Source organism: Phodopus roborovskii, unplaced genomic scaffold, assembly GCF_943737965.1.
Source record: "Phodopus roborovskii unplaced genomic scaffold, PHOROB, whole genome shotgun sequence".
In the NCBI taxonomy this organism is placed as follows: domain Eukaryota; kingdom Metazoa; phylum Chordata; class Mammalia; order Rodentia; family Cricetidae; genus Phodopus; species Phodopus roborovskii.
The window spans coordinates 873,298-889,593 of record NW_026126618.1 but is presented as its reverse complement, the minus strand read 5'-3'; the positions used below and the strand labels follow the sequence as shown (position 1 = coordinate 889,593).

General features: G+C 43.8%; 3 protein-coding genes across 3 annotated transcripts in view; 2 read left to right on the top strand and 1 right to left on the bottom strand.

Annotated features, from left to right (window-relative positions):
* Utp20 (UTP20 small subunit processome component) overlaps positions 1 to 3,424 on the top strand; it is a 72,642-nt gene extending 69,218 nt beyond the window's left edge. The window contains exons 59-62 of the mRNA XM_051206343.1: positions 532 to 804; positions 1,427 to 1,553; positions 2,565 to 2,710; positions 2,908 to 3,424. Of these exons, the coding sequence (XP_051062300.1) occupies positions 532 to 804; positions 1,427 to 1,553; positions 2,565 to 2,710; positions 2,908 to 3,063 (702 nt within the window). The 3' untranslated portion in view covers positions 3,064 to 3,424. The remainder of the gene's footprint in view (positions 1 to 531; positions 805 to 1,426; positions 1,554 to 2,564; positions 2,711 to 2,907) is intronic.
* Positions 3,425 to 5,970: 2,546 nt separating this feature from the next.
* On the bottom strand, positions 5,971 to 14,575 carry Arl1 (ADP ribosylation factor like GTPase 1). Its single transcript, XM_051206359.1, has 6 exons — positions 14,478 to 14,575; positions 12,919 to 13,056; positions 10,412 to 10,493; positions 9,261 to 9,372; positions 6,664 to 6,842; positions 5,971 to 6,311 (listed from the first exon to the last, which is right to left on the bottom strand). The coding sequence occupies exons 1-6, from the start codon at positions 14,479 to 14,481 to the stop codon at positions 6,281 to 6,283; spliced, it is 546 nt and encodes a 181-aa protein (XP_051062316.1). The 5' UTR covers positions 14,482 to 14,575; the 3' UTR covers positions 5,971 to 6,280.
* A 773-nt stretch (positions 14,576 to 15,348) lies between these two features.
* On the top strand, positions 15,349 to 15,896 carry LOC127237928 (40S ribosomal protein S12). The gene has a single exon (XM_051206360.1). The coding sequence runs from the start codon at positions 15,377 to 15,379 to the stop codon at positions 15,773 to 15,775; it is 399 nt and encodes a 132-aa protein (XP_051062317.1). The 5' UTR covers positions 15,349 to 15,376; the 3' UTR covers positions 15,776 to 15,896.
* The last annotated feature ends 400 nt before the right edge of the window (positions 15,897 to 16,296 follow it).

The window sequence follows — 16,296 nt, the reverse complement described above, 5'->3', positions numbered from 1 at the left end:
GGGTCTCAACTCTGTCTTTAAAAAGGAAATGGTATCATGCTTTACATACGGCGGGATCAGGGAAGGAATGGCTAGCTAGCCATTTAGTGATTGGCAGAATTAAGTACTTGGCATTGAATTCTAAAGACTGTGAATCCTGGTTGACCTTAGTGACATTTTATATTGGTGTAACTAATAATAACTGTTTTCCTCCTGGTAATAATACCTCAGAAAGATCTTTCACAGTTGAATCAACAGGGATAGAAAGCAGCTAATCGGTATTAGGTTCAAAGACTTAATACAAAATAAAATGACAATGCTTATTCCCTGGGAAAATGTTCTATCTCCTCTGACTTTAAAGACAGAACTAAGCCAAATGGTAGCATTTACAGGAGAATGAATTTGGGTGCTTTCTGGAAGAAGGACTTAAAGAATGCAGCCGTCAGTGTAATAATGCTCTAACCACTGTTCTGTCTCTCCTGCATGTTGGGTTAGGGTCTAACAAGCCTTGCCTGTCTCAAAATCTAACCTCCACCCCCTCCCCCCTTTAAGGTTATTAAGAACTTGTTGTTCGTAGCCAAAGTCTTATATTTACTGGAGCCTGATTCTGGGAACAAGCGAGGGGAGTCGAAAGCCGAGGGAGAACAGGACTCCACAGGCGATGCTCTGACTGGAGAAGATGAGGCTGGTGTGGATGGAAAAATGGAGTCGGACAGAGAAGAGAAGGAAGAGCTCAGCAAGCCGCCCACACTGCTGTGGCTGATCCAGAAGCTGACCCGGACAGCTAAGCTGGAAGCTGCTTACACGCCCAGAAACCCCTTAAAGGTGCCGTGGGGTGACGGGTCTTGGTTGCTCATTTGTTTTGCTGTTGCTGTCTGAAACTCACTGTGTAGCCCTGGCTGACCTGGCTCTGCTAGGTCAGGGAGGCCTGGAACTAACAGAGAGATCTGCCTATCTCTGCCTCCCAAATACCAGAGTCAGAGGCATATGCCACTATGGCTGGCCCTTGTTCTTTTGACACAGGTTTGTCTTCTGGGTTTGTTTGTTTTCTGGTTTTGGTGACAAGATTTCTTGACCCGGGTTCTAACTTATTGCCTGGTGTTTTCTTTATGTCTTAAGCTGGTCTGAAACTTGTGCTTATAGCAATCCTCCTGTCTCAGCCTCCCAAGTGCTAGATTTATTACAGGAGTAAGTTACAACACCTGATGTGTTTTTTGTTTGGGTATTTTTACTTGGGGTGTTTGTTTTGGGGTTTGGGGTTTCTTGTTGAATGTTTTTATGTTACTGGTGAGACTTTTCAGGTCCTTGTTATTTTGTAATTCGAACTTAAAACTTCAACAATATCTGTCTCAAAATACGATTGAGCTCTGCTTTTCAAATGAACCCTGTGTTTGCATGACTGAGTGCTGAGCAGGGACATTGCAAATGAGAGCATCTCTTCTTTCAGAGAACCTGCATCTTTAAGTTCCTCGGTGCTGTGGCTGTGGACCTTGGAGTGGACCGGGTACAGCCCTACCTCCCAGTGATCATCGCTCCTCTGTTTCGAGAACTCAACAGCACCTATTCGGAGCAAGGTAACCCTGCTGCCTGTGTCCTGAGTGCTTGCACACTGGAACCCTGGCTTCTCTCCTGAAAGCTGGCTGCATGAACCCTTCCTTTCTCTCTTCCTTCCCTGCTGAAGTTTAAGAGAGAAAACATTTAACAGCAAACATATATTTTCCATGTATTCAACGAACCTTCAGTATACTTCCAGTCAAGTCAAGAAATGGGTGTCGTTGGGTGTGACACATGGATATTGACAACTTCAAGGCCAGCCAAGACTGTGTACAGTAAAGCGCTATCTAAAAAGAGAATGTTCTAAATGATGGCTGTACTCTCAGGGACAGCTTTGAGACCCTAACCCTCACCATGAGCTGGACAGGCAGTTACACCTGTAGCCCTGGCACTCGGGAGGCTCCGCCAGGGGAGTCGGGAGTCTGGGCTTTGCCTGGGCTACATGTCTTGGTTTTTCAGGACAGGGTTTCTCTGTGTAGCCCTGGCTGTCCTAAAACTTGCTCTGTAGACCAGGCTGGCCTCAAACACAGAGACACACCTGCCTCTGCCTCCCCAGTGCTGGGGTTAAAGGTGTGCGCCACCGCCCAGCTGAGGAGGCTGTGTTTGGCTGTGAGCCCATTTCTTCTTCTGCTCACTGCACTTGGTGTTGAGGTGATATTCCTCAGTACCCAGTGTATTTGAAAAGCCCATCCTGTGTATTAGGCACTCGGTGTACATCTTAATTCCCAAGGCATTTGAGAAACATGCACCTGCATGGCTGATTTGCATTTATAGAGACAGGGAGGGCTAGAGAAACAAATGGTCTTCCCTCTTCCACATCTGCAGAGCTAAGCAGGAAACCCAAACACTGCCAAGTTCTTCATAGCCAGGTGCCTGCCGGGAGGTAGGCCTCCTAGAGGTGGGACACACCCTGCCATCTCAGGAGCTCAGAGGCCAATGGATTTGTGTTGAGTGGGAACTGGTCATGACACCACGAGAGTTTAAATGGTATTTTGACATGTGACTGCCTCCCGTCTTTTCTGTGTGATTAGCTCCTGTGCTGAAGAATCTGTCCCAGGAAATCATAGAACTGCTCAGGAAGCTGGTCGGGCTGGAGAGCTTCTCCCTGGCCTTTGCCTCTGTACAGAGACAGGCTAGTGAGAAGAGGGCTCTCCGGAAGAAGAGGAAGGCCCTGGAGGTGAGTCTGCTGCTGCCACTGGCCGGCCCACCCGCTCTAAGTGCGCTAACTAGGGTGTGCCCTGCTCCTGGTGGGGATGGGTGGGGGTGGATGAGGGCTGGAGAGAAGGGTTTCATTAATGACAGACATCTGCATTCCATTCGGATTCTTTTAACACATACATTCAAGTAACAAAAGATCTCTGCTTTCTCTTCAAGTTTGTAACCAACCCTGATGTTGCTGCCAAGAAAAAGTTGAAGAAACATAAAAATAAAAGTGAAGCAAAGAAAAGAAAGATAGAGTTCCTGCGCCCAGGCTATAAGGCCAAGAGACAAAAATCCCACAGCCTAAAAGACTTGGCAATAGTGGAGTGAGGTCTGTCTACTATGTGCATAGCAGTAACTCACACTGTCCCAGCTCTGCTGAGAACCCCAACTTCAGCTTTACTGTGCTGGACTGAACACCCAGTAGGTTTTGTTTTCTAAGTTAAACTGTGGGAGGCAGGTGTGGTGGCTTCATACCTGTAATATTTGCACTTGGGGACTAAAGCAGGAGGGTTCGCACAAGTCTTGAGGTGCCTGGACCACACAGTAAGCTTCAGTCTAACTGGGCTAATGAGAACAGACCTCAACCAAAAGGAAATGAGCTAAACTTTGGCATAGATTTGTAATGTATATTTTAATGTGATCATGCTTATATTTTTTAAATTAAAATGTTTAATATGCTTCTCCTATATCTTTATTGTCTAAAAAGTGTATGGTACTAAATGACGTGGTTTAAAGCCTAGCTTTTCACTAAAGGATCATTAAAATAGAGGGGAAACCTGCTGAGGTGGCGTACACCTTTAATCCTAGCACTCAGGAGGACATAGAGAAACCCTCTAATGTGTGTGCGTGCGTGTGTGTTTATGCATGTATATGCAAAAAAGTAGAATTTAGAAATGAAGAAAAACAAAGCAGTTGTAATAATATGTAAACTCATCACAAGGCATTGTAATCTGTGCAAACAAAGACCCAGCCATGCTGATGGATTTAGTCATTGGTTGACTACATTTGGGAGCAAATCCCCAAAAATTCATGTTAAGCTGTTAAAGCCAATTCTAAAATTTACATGGAAAACAAGACAGTGAACCAACACAGCAAGGCGCTTTTAGAAAAAGATGGGTTAAAGGCTTGTCCTCTATGTCCTGTATGTCCCATCCTGTCTAGTAGGTACTTGGCTTACATCTTCTGATACTATCTCTGAGATTCAAAATTGTTCCTAGTTTACAGATGAAACAGACTGAGCACATAACCTAAGGAGATGTGGAATGTAGGTAGGTTCAAAACACTCCCCTTACATACACATGCGCGCGCGTTCAGATTTACTTTGTAAACATCAACGTTGCAACTCAGGATTTATTCTGTCCTGTATGTGATGAATCAGCCAAATCATGATCAGATTGAGATGCCAGGGCTTATGTGCTGGGCAGCATGTACCACACCTTGTTTTTCCAGAGTCATGGGTGAGTACTTATAGCACCTTGAGAATAAACCTAGTAGCTCTGTAAATAAATTTTCTCTTTTACTGTTTTCTAGCTATGTGCCATTGACCAGAAGTTACCTTAAATGTTTTGCATAGTATATGTACTAGGACATAAGGGATGCACTTGTCTGTGTGCAGATGTGAAGGTCAGAGGTTGACTGGAGTTTCATCGAGCACTTTCCATCTTATTTTCTGAGATAAAGGTCTTAGGGCTAGACCTTGCCATTTTACTAGACTGGCCCCCAACACTGAACATGTCTTTAACCAAGACATGCCAGGCTTTTTACATGCTTGCTGGGTATGCAATGGTGATCCTCAGGCCTGCAGTTAAACCCACTGAGTCACCTCCCCAGCCCCGAGTAGGACTGTCGTCCAATGGAAGGGAATGCCCAGGAAATGCCCACACGCAGCTACTACAATTCATCCAAAAACAAAAGCCTGGCCCATCAAAAGTGCACTCGTTTTGTTGTGCTGTGTTGGGAATAACTGTCCCTAAAAAAATTTCAAAGGACTCAAACTAAATAGACGCAAACACAAAAAGGTTTTGAACGAACCCCAAGCTGGCCATGATGGTAAGCAGCCACAATTTCAGCACTGTAGGAAGCCAGACATGAGGGTCACTGGGAGTTTGGGCTGGCTCCAAAAATTAAAAAATTCTCAAGGGCAAAGTGCATTCCTTCACTTACCTCAACAAAATGCCCACATATGGGAAAGAAGGCTACAGCCCACATCTCTACCAGTGTCAAATTTCTAAATGCCAGTTGTCCGTGGCTGCAAGAACCCCCAGTGTTAGTAATACTGTAGACTATACTGTCACTGTTGCTAAGTCTGTGGAGGATTATTAGGCTGGCAAAGTTCCTTTGAAGACAATTTTAAGCCTAATCTTTAAAACTAGAATAATTTTTGCTATAGAACCAGTAAAAATTCTTATTTTATACCGAAGAGGTAAATGGAAGACAGTAAAGACATCTTGTTAATACTTATTAAAATTACTTTTTATTTCCTTTCATATGAAGTTTTTTACTGTGTTGTGAACTCACCAAATACAGCCATTTGGGATCATTTTGACTGTATCATTTATCATTTTACTAACATAGACAAGAGTTTACATAAACATTACTTTGAATGCCGTAACTACTTTAGCATAATGTGCTTGTTTGGTTGGTTGGTATTTTTGTTTTAAGACAGTCTCAAGCAGCCCTGGCTGGCCTCAGACTCACCAAAGCTGCGGCTAGCCTTGAACCCTTGGCCCTCCTGCCTCTGTCTCCTGAGCATTAGGCTTGTAAGTGTGTGGCACCACACCTGGGTGTCTGTGTTCCATGTTGATATTTCCAGAAACAGTATGATTTATGACACAGATTTCTGACCCAGAAGACAGACTTTGAACTTTACCACACCTCACTGGATAGGGAGGGCCTGGCAAAGCAACATAGCAGAATCCTGCTTTTCTCACGGGGTTTCTGTATAATGTTCGGGTCAATAGATATAAACCTCTTTTGACAACTAGTATGTAGTGTAAAATAATTTAAGTCAGTAAAGTAAGCCAACAATATATACTCATGCCTATAACCAAAAACTCTTAAGTGGAATAGCTTAATATAAACTAGTCAGTTAGGCAAGTGAAGATTATATATTATACATACTATAATTCTAAGCTATTTTGCTAAGACTAATCTTTGGAAAGCCTTAATTCATTTTAAGGGGAAAAAAGTCTGCGCTAAATATTAGTGTTCATACAAACAAAATGCAACCACTAATTTAAAAATAGGAGGGTTCCCCCCCAAGAGTGTACATTCTTTAATAGAATTGTATTTGAGTAAGAATTCCATACAAATAGAACATATGCCTTAACACGAGAAAGCAAGGAATAATATTTTACATTACATAAACCATCTGGGTAATTCAATCAAGCTAACCCTCTCACCAAATACTTGTTTTTCATATTTATTACAAACACTGGAGTCAGTTCTGTACATGCCAGCAATCACACAGTTCCAGCAGTCACAGAAGCACATCAGGCTGATTGCAGTGAGTCTGTCGTAGCTCTTGCTTCAGAGGTGAATGGACTTACTGTCTGCTTTTCAACGTTTCAACTAACCTGCAGAGAGAAGATACAACAGTTTAACCAAACTAACTTTCTACAAAATAAATTTCACAATGGAGGTGGATTCAAAGCACTTTAGATTAAAGAAAAAGGCCAAGTATCTACTAATTTTTATTTTTTATTTTTTTTTTGGGGGTTGGGGGAGAGAGAGAATCTCAAATAGTCCCCAAGAAAAATCAACATTGCATCATATGCCGGTATGGTAATGCACACTGGCCCCTGCACTAAGGAGGCTGAAGCAGGGTCCTATCCTGGGCTACATGCCCAGAGAAGAAACACAGAGCACTAGCCTGCCTGCAGGAAACTTCCCATATGCACACACAGCTGGCTTCAAACACACGCTTACCACTCCATGGCCTCATCAAGGCCAGTGCCTTTGGTCGCTGACGTTTTAAATATTTGCCACTTTCGGTCCTTCAGGGCAGGTAACCCAAGTGCATTTGCCATTTCTGAAGGTGTCATGGCCTGCTCCATGTCCTGCTTGTTAGCAAACACCACTAAAATGGCCTTTCTCAGCTCTTCTTCCTAAATAAAATGGAGAAAGACTTCATTTCCTTTCATCAATTTGCACCCTTGGCTTGGTGTTTAAGACTGTGTCTGCTGTGTATCCATACTCCTGTAAACATCTCTAATGAAACACACTGGGTCACAATAACAACACAGACATGAACACAGAAGGGAGGCCAGTGGGGAAGGGGGGGTTGGTGGGAATGGCAGGACAAGAAACACAGAACATACAAACAAAATACAGTACAAATACACTGGGCCCTGCCAACCCCACTATTGTGCACAGCTAACCCTGCTACATAAGGCTGCATTCAAAACCATCTGAGTAAGAAGGAAAGAACAGCAGTCTTGCACTTGGTAGGCTGGGGCAAACAGGTAAGTCTGAGCCTAGCCTGAATACATGGCAAGCAAGTTCAGGCCAGCAAAGGCTAAAAGCAAGACCCTATCAAGAAAAAAAAAAAGAAGAATAAGAAGCACTAGTCAATCGTCAACAATTTCCGGTCAGTCCTGATTTCCTGTTTTATTTGTTGATATTTAGCACATCTGAATGTTGAGGGTTTTGAGTTACAATTAAACCTATCTTTGCTTTTGTAAATCTTTCTAATTTCAATATCTTACACTTACTCACAAATTCAGTGGCTGATTTCCGTATTTCACATGTTTGTTAATTTAGAAGGTAAAAACCTGAAGTGCTTTGTGTTTGTTTTAATGGTAACAGTACAAACTGGCACTAGACCAGTAGGATGGACTGGTGGACACAGTACTGATGGACACAAAAGCTCTTTCCTTAGTGTGACTTCCAGTTCGGGCTCTGTAAAGCTGTGTTCTCCGCAGTGTGAGGGAATGCCAGCGAGGATGTGCTCTGCTGAGCTACACCCACAGTGGTTTTGAGTGAGACTTTGAACTATGAGTCCAGGACAGGCTCATCTCATGATCCTCTGCCTCTGCCTCCCAAGTACTAGAATACAGTATGACCTGCAACTACAGGCCCATCTCAGTAAGATTTGTAAGTCAAACCCTAATGCTGCAAATGACTCCTGACAATCTCACACAACTCAAGATTATAAACTGAAGTTAGTGACCAGTTTCCCTGAAATAATACTTTATATAATGTGAACCAGGACTAAAGCTGCTGTTTTAAAAAGCCATTATATGTAACAATGATTAATTAATGAAAACGGAGGTCATGAGTTTATAGAGAGAGAAGTTATTATACGGAAGGTCTTAGAGGGAAGAAGGGAAAGGAGAAACCCTTTCTTTCATCCTAACTTTGAGAAATTACGTGTCGAGTAGTAGAACTGCTGTGGTGTGTGGCAATTACCTATTTTTCAGTGACCTAATGAGTTTAATTGACTTACTTCACAACAGTGGATGCTAACGTAGCTACATTACATTACTCCGTTCACCAGCAACCATTAACTGAGGACAAACCCTCAGGAAGGATACGGCCTCTTGAATGATGTAATTATAACCTCAAAACAATAATTTTAAAAATGTAAAAAATACATCTCTGGGACCTACATAAATGTAAATGAGAACCAACACTATGAAGTTGTTGTGCTCTGACCTTGTACAAGTGTGTACACATGCAAACACACACACACACACACACATATATGACGAGCAGCACACTCAAGCTAATTTTTTTTTTAATTGCCTCATATTTAAAAAAAACTCTGAACTTTCAAGGGAGTCACGAAATCTACCTTATAGGAAGCTATAGGGTTGGATTTTTAGTCCATCCTTTTTCCAACTGTATCTCTGGAATAGGAAGTAACATGCACTTTTTTAAAAAAAGAAGGAGGGAGGGATGGAGCTCTGGTTAAGCAGGGAACTCACGTTTGGTTCCCGCACTCACATGACAGATTACTCCATTTACAATCCCAGTTTCATTTAGGCACATTGTCTTCCAGCCTCTTCAGGCAGGAGGCGCACAGGTGGTAAAGAACTATATGTGCAGCCAAGCACGCACACACACAGGCACGCGCGTGTGCACACATACACACACGCACACACACACGCACACACACGCGCACACACACACGCACACACACGAGAAAATATTTTTAAATAAATCTTTAAGTGGGCGGGGAGAGTTAGCCCAGTGGTTAAGAGCACTTGAGCTCCGGCAGAAGACCCAGGTTCGAGTCTTAGCACCCACACATTGGCTCACAATCATCACAATTGTCTATACTTCCACTCCCAGGGGATCTGATACTCTCTTCTGACCTCCATGGTACTCACACATAATGCAAACAAAATGTTCATACACATAAAACCTGAGAAAAAGATAGGAAAAGAATGGAGGAAACCGGTCCTTGCATGTCTTTTTAAATATCACTATACAATATACACAAGAAAAAAGTAAACAAATGCAAATGATTCCTCTAGTTCCTCATTCAAATGTTTAATGTTAACTTTTAAATGTTTGCTTACCTCCAACATTGCAACTAACTCTGACTTGGAAATGCCAATTCGGTCTCGGTCACAACTGTCAACTACATAGATGACTGCATCTGTGTTTGAATAGTAACATCTCCAGTACGGCCTAAAGAAAATTCAAAAGTGGAAAACCCATCAGCCTTTGCAAAAACCTTACCATGTCAATGTATATGCTGAACGGGGTCAATGACAATGATTACATGCCAGCCCTGGGGTCAATGACAATGATTACATGCCAGTCCTGGGGTCAATGACAATGATTACATGCCAGCCCTGTTCCTCTCCTGTTCAGAATAATGCAGTAATGACTGATTGTTTCTGATAGAAATACATCTTACATCATACTCAGTGCGACTGGGTTAAAAGAACAGAGATAAGTACTAAATTACAGGCCCAAAATTAGTTTCTAAGTAAGTTAGAACTTCAGGATAAGAAGATACAAATATGCTCTACAAAGAACACTAAATATATCAATAGGAAAACTATACACAGTCCCGATGATCATAACTTACAAGTCTTTAGCCAGGAATCCCTTACAAGAAAAGAATGGGGGTTTTTGCCTGTTCCCCCTCAAGACAGGGTTTTAGTTTCTCTGTGCAGCCCTGGCTGTCCTGGAGCTCACTCTGTAGACTAGGCTGATTCAAACTCAGCGATCCACCTGCCTTTGCCTCCTAAGAGCTGGGATTAAAGGTGTGTGCCACCAATGTCTGGAATTTTTAATGGGTCCTTAATCACTGATGGAAACTAGAAGTAGAATTTGCTAGTTAGAAATAATCTGGAGTGACTTAAATGAGTAACTGAATGGCAGAATATTTAATGAATGTATTACTAATCAATTACTGCATTTATGTCACCTCTGCATGGCCTTGTACAGATGCCAAATCGCGGAGGGTGTCTTAACAAAACGAAAATAAGGGGCCAGGTTCTCAGCCCTTTCAGTCTTCCTGGAAGGGTTTTCATTTAAGTGATTATGCGAAAACATTACTGGACACTCTAAGGAAATACGCAGTTTCAAATTCTACCTCGTCTCAAGCAATGTGACCCTATATAATTTACAACAGGGATATATTTTGGTTCCTGTTGTCAGCACTACAAAGAACCAGTAAATGTCCAACATCACCAACTGACCTGGTGTCCACACGTACCTGATACTTGTCTGTCCTCCCAAGTCCCAAACTTGGAATTTGAGGTTTTTGTATGTTACCGTCTCCACATTAAATCCAATAGCTGAAAGAGAAACTCAAATCAATAGTCCATGTAGACTGATCCACCCTGTCTTACAGCGTGTCCAGCAACTGCTCTCACTTTCAATCACATCACAGGCTGAATTATTTTAACATTTAAGACAATATACGATGACACACACAAATCAACAAGATCAAAATATCTCCTGACCACTCTGTTCATGTTATTAAACACAATGCTGGCACGTGTGTGTGTGTGTGTGTGTGTGTGTGTGTGTGTGTGTGTATGTGTGTGTGTGTGTCAAGAGCACAAGGACAACACTGTCATTCCTCAGTCATTGCCCATCTTTTTTTTTTTTTTTTTTTTTTTTTTTTGGAGACAGTGTCTCACTGAGCATGTACCAGTCTGCCTCTCCACTGCTGGGATCATAACTGGGCACCACCACATCCAGTCTGTTCTTACATAAGCTCTAGGGACTGAACTCAAACTCATAACAATTTACCTACTGAGCATTCTCCCGTTTCTTAGAAGTCTATTCAACTCTCCTGAGTACTAGCATATAAGTAGTCAGAAAGGTTTTTGTTTTTTAGTTTGGTTCTTGATAGGGTTTCACTGTGCAACAGCTCTGGCTAACCTCAAACTCACTCTTTAAACCAGGCTGGCCTCGAACTCACAGAGCTCCATCTACCTCTGCCCGAGTACTGGGATTAAAGATGTATACCACCTCCACCAGCATGTTCAGAAAGTTTCATCTGAAAAGCACAATTAGAGATAGAAAAGCTGAAGTTCTGGTGGGCAGTAAAAACTAAAGTCATCACGAAAGACTGGGCTCTAAAAGCCAACAAGGACACAGCAAGGACTAGGAGAGCCACGTTGTCTGCAGTCACGTCAAAAGCTCGCTTGCAACAAGGTCACAGCTGGATGGTAAACATCCCACCCCTTTTGTCCACCACCCTTCCTAGGTCTAGCTCTGGCACCACACAACTGAGACCACAAACTACTTTCAAAGGAACGAGTCCAAATGAGGGAGAAAGTAACACTGAAAACACTTAGGGTGGATATGTAGATATGTACAAAGTTTGTTTACATTTCCTAAGCTTAAAAAAAGTCAGTGAAAAGTGACTTAGTTACTACTGACTTTTGTTTCCTATTTACAGTTGTGTTGGTAAATGATGTATTTGGCAGGCAACAATGCACATTACAACTGAAAAATAAAACCATGGCTGGGCATTGGTGGCACACACCTTTAATCCCAGTACTCAGGAGGGAGACAGAGGCAGGCAAATCTCTGTGAGTTCAAGACCAGCCTGGTCTACAGAGCTAGTTTCAGAACAGGCTCCAAAGCAATACAAAGAAACCCTGTCTCAAAAAAACCAAAAAAAAAAAAAAAAAAAAAAAAAAAAAGAAAGAAAACTAAAACCACAGCAAATGTGGGAAACTACAAAGGAAGTCCCTGTCTCCCTCAGAACTAGACAAATGGAGCTCTGTGCTCATCACCAGCAAGAGCGCTGTTTCTGAGCAAAGGGCCGGGTTGAAAGCACCCCTCACCCACACTTCGGCCCACCCACGGTGCTGCACTGAGTCTTGCAGAGGTCACCAAAAGCTACCCAGACTGAGAGGAGAGACTCTGAGAAGTGAGACTCAAAGGAAATGAAATGGGCAGAAAACTACAAAAGAAATCACAGACACTACAGAACCCAAACGTTCTTCCATAAAAGCAAAACAAACAAATCCTGGAAGGTTTAGTGACAAAATGGGAGTGTCCGGACAGAGTAATTCAAAATACAGTTTAAAATGTTGAACAAATTATATTACAGTTTAAAATGTTGAACAAATTATATGGATTCTTCAATTACTCTTCTCTCTATAAATGTGGTTACACAAATGAAAAAATGGAAACATCAAGATCATCTGCATATAGTAAAACAGGACTATTTGCAAATAATTTTCTCAGACAGCAAGAATAATAAAGCTATGAGTTGAGTTAAAGTTCGGGTGTTTCTTCTTAGTGTTGAGGTAACCCAGTCATTTCAACATCAACCTCTATAATTCCCATCTTTTAAAGTGATCTACAGAATTAGTTAGGAGAAACTAAACTGTGATTCAAGTAATAAAAAACGCATAAAAATGTACTTCATGTGCAACAATACCAACTTAACATCTATATACTTCATTACACAGTTAGCAAAGTGCTTTGTACACTTCATTTATTTACTCCTCAAAGCCAGTATATATTTAGTTTCTTCATGCATGAAGATTTAATGACTTAAGCTCTAAACAGACATCTGTTTGCTGGGTAAGGAACCTTAAAGTGCATCAGATGCTTCTTAGTTTATTTTTTAAAATAGTATTGTGAATATCAATTCCATACTAGACATTTACAAACCCCTACCAACTTACCAGTTTACTCAGAAAGTTATATATTAGATGGAAACCAGAAAAGTTCTACACTCAAACCAATACTTACTGGGAATAGTAGTAACAACTTCTCCAACCTGTAATCTGTATAAAATTGTCGTTTTCCCAGCACCATCTAATCCCAAAATTAAAATCCTCATTTCCCTGGTTCCAAAGAGACTGGAAAAAATACTTGAGAAAAAGCCACCTACAAGATAATAAAGATAATAAATGAATTTAATGTCATCTTTGAAATTAGGTCCATAAAACATTTAACCTTGTCTTTTGAAAGCTATATGCCTAATCAAATAGCAAAATTGCTGTATGCACTGGTAGATACTTTTGTTTCCAATGAGATATATTATTCAACAGCAAACAAGTAATAAACAATGTCCCTAGATCCTAGTACTGTCAGGCAGCAGAAGATACACTAAATATCAGGCATGCAGACACTGCCCTCAAAGGTCCAGTTTACTTTCCAATCTTGCATGGGCATGGCAATTTAGCAGTCCCCTGCTTCCCCCTAAAGAGCAAGGCACCTGTCAGAGAGGCAGTGGCACAAAGGAGCCCTTCGAGAAAAGAGCAATCACCTCACAGAGGCAACACCAGAACCTTCCATGCTCTCTGTGACGGCCAAACAAGACAGAAATCACAGGTATTTCATTGCTGACCTGTGTTTCCAATAGCAGCTATTATAGAAAAGTAATTTTATTATTATTTGGGGGAAGTATTTTTTGAGACAGGGTTTCACTCTGTAGCCCAGTCTGGCCTCGAACTCACAGAGATCCACCTGCCTCTGCATCTGAGTTCTGGGATAAAAGGCGTGAGCCACCGACGCCCGGCTACATTCAGTTTCAAAAGTAAAAGGCAAGGCCTTTTGGCTAGTGGTCCAAGCTACTCGAGGAGGCTTAAAACAAGAGCACTGTGAGTCTGGAGCCAACTCTGGCTACAGAATGAGCTGAGTTATAGGCTAGGCAACTTAGTGAGATCCTGTCTCGAAGTTTTAAAAGGGCTGGAACTGCAGCTCAGCAGCAGGGTGTTGGCTAGCAAGCTCAAGGCTGACTTCAGCCATCGCCTTCGTACGAGCACGCGCGCGCGCACACACAGACAGAGAGGAGGGTGGGGAGGGAAAAGGAGAGGGAGAGGGAGGGCAGAAGACGGGAAGCAAGCAGGAAGAAGGGAGACGTCTGTCACGCCGTGCACTGAATCCTGGCAAGGCGCGGGTGTGACCCTTGACACGTAGAAGGGAGGCAGGCGGGAAGAGGACGCTGCGGGGCTACGGAGAGCCGAACGCAACTGGGATGCTCGGGATCACGTCTGAGGAAACCGCGCAGGGACCGAAAGCAAGCGACCCTGGAGGGTGCAGCGGTGGCGCGGGCGTCGCCGTAGGGTGCGCTGCGCGGGGGAACCGCAAGCCTGCGGGTGGCGCCGGGCCGCCCGTAGCCCCCTATGGGCATTGCACCTTCCTCAACTCCGGCCGCCAACAGTCACAGCGGGCGAGCGGCTCCGCCGGGAGCAGCGCAGCGCAGCGGCCCCGGCGCCCGACCGAGGCGGGCAGGAGGCCGGGGCCAGGGGCGAGCGCAGGCGGCCGCCCCCGCCGCGCCCGCCCCGCCGCCGCCGCCTGCTCACCCATGATGACCGCCGCCTCGCCGATCCTCACACTCGGGCCGGGACTCGGCAGCGACTCCTAGATGCGCCTGGGCGCCGCCACCTCCGCCGCTCCCGGCCTCCGGCTCCGCCGAGCCCGCTCCGCCAGCAACTTCCACGTCGTCCACCCGGCGGGGGCGGGGGCGGGAGCTGCAGCCACTGCGACTGCGCGCCCGGCACGGCGGACTGGGCGTCCGCGTCGGCGCTTTCGACGCACAGCCCCGGCGTTCTGAGTCCCGCTGAAGCGGACGCCACAACGATGACGACGACAACAAAAAAAAAATTAGAGAACAAAAATTGTCTCCGGACTCCACTTTTCCGAACAGGAAAGCCTTCTCACATATTAGAATTCGAGTTCGAGTTTTTTTTTTTCCTTGTTAAATGCTGACACCAAGTAGTGGCGAATCGGCGAACGCAAAATAAGAGTGAGAGCTCGATGAAGCGAGGGCACGGGATGCCGGCGCGGGTTGCAGCATCGCAGTGGTTGCAGGTCCTGGGGCGGTCTACGGAGGCGGTCCACTTTTCCCCAGATGCCTTCCCGCAGCAGCAGCCACGACTACGTAACAATAAGGGGAAAGCTCACCCACGCTCACTGCGAGCCACCCGTACTCACTGCGAGCCACCTGTCACGCGGAGTAGCCTCGTACCTGAGGTGTCCTCTAATTTTTGTCCTCTGGGTGGCCATCTGACCACCTTTCCGCCTCCGCAGGACTGGGAATTTGTTAGCTCCTGCGACTGAGGTTGGAACTTAGTTTCCGATCGTTGCTGAGTGGTCTTGAAAAGGTCCCTAAAATTCTAGAAACGCTCCCTGCCTCTGCGCTCCTGCTCAGAGGCTCGCGCGAGTGCCAGATCCAGATCGGATCCACCGGTAACCCACAGCCATGGCCAAGGAAGGCACTGCCACCGGAGCTGAAATGGACGTCAACGCTGCTTTGGAAGAGGTGCTGAAGACGGCCCTCGTCCACGATGGCCTGGCTCGAGGAATTCACGAAGCTGCCAAAGCCTTAGGCAAGCGCCAAGCTCATCTTTGCGTGCTTGCATCCAACTGTGATAAACCTATGTACATCAAGTTGGTGGAATCCCTTTGTGCTGAGCACCAAATCAACCTGATTAAGGTTGATGACAACAAGAAACTCGGGGAATGGGTAGGCCTCTGCAAAACTGATCGAAAGGGAAAGCCCCGGAAAGTGATAGGCTGCAGTTGTGTGGTGGTTAAGAACTATGGCGAAGAATCTCAGGCTAAAGATGTCATTGAAGAGTACTTCAAATGCAAGAAATGAACAGCAACGACAAAATTGGCGTGTTTTCCTTTATGTTCCTAAAAAACGTAGAAAAGTAGTATTATCTCAAACTCTTGAGTTTTCGCCGGAAATAACAGCCCCTTTTAGGGTTTCTTCCAAATGTGAACTTTGCACATCATGTTCTTATTTATAATGGAAATTTTCATCTGTTTGGAAGTTTAAGAACAGTGTAAGATCTGGTCTAGCTTTATTAAGGTTTAATTGACAAAATTATATGTATGCTACACTGTGATGTTTTGATATGCATGTTTATATACTATAGTGATTTCAGTACACACATATATATATATATATATGCATGCAGGTATCTCTTTGACATACTGATTTAATTATCTTTGAACAAATATCCCAAAGTGGACCCTACAGTATTTTATTTTGGGGGAACCTCCATATTGTTTTCCATAATGGCTATGATACTTTACGTTCCTGCAATAGTGTCTCTTTTTTTTTTTCACTTAAATATACTACATAAACATTGAATACCCTGATCTTCACCCAAA

What these genes read in the sequence shown, in the direction of transcription:
- Arl1 (XM_051206359.1), bottom strand. An exon ending in GGAGGACAGACAAGTATCAG is followed by an intron (nt 9,373 to 10,411) that starts GTACGTGTGGAC and finishes AATTTTCTTTAG; the next exon opens with GCCGTACTGGAGATGTTACT. An exon ending in CTTGATGAGGCCATGGAGTG is followed by an intron (nt 6,312 to 6,663) that starts GTAAGCGTGTGT and finishes TTCTCTCTGCAG; the next exon opens with GTTAGTTGAAACGTTGAAAA.
- LOC127237928 (XM_051206360.1), top strand. Translation starts at nt 15,377, where the DNA reads ATGGCCAAGGAAGGCACTGCCACCGGAGCTGAAATGGACGTCAACGCT.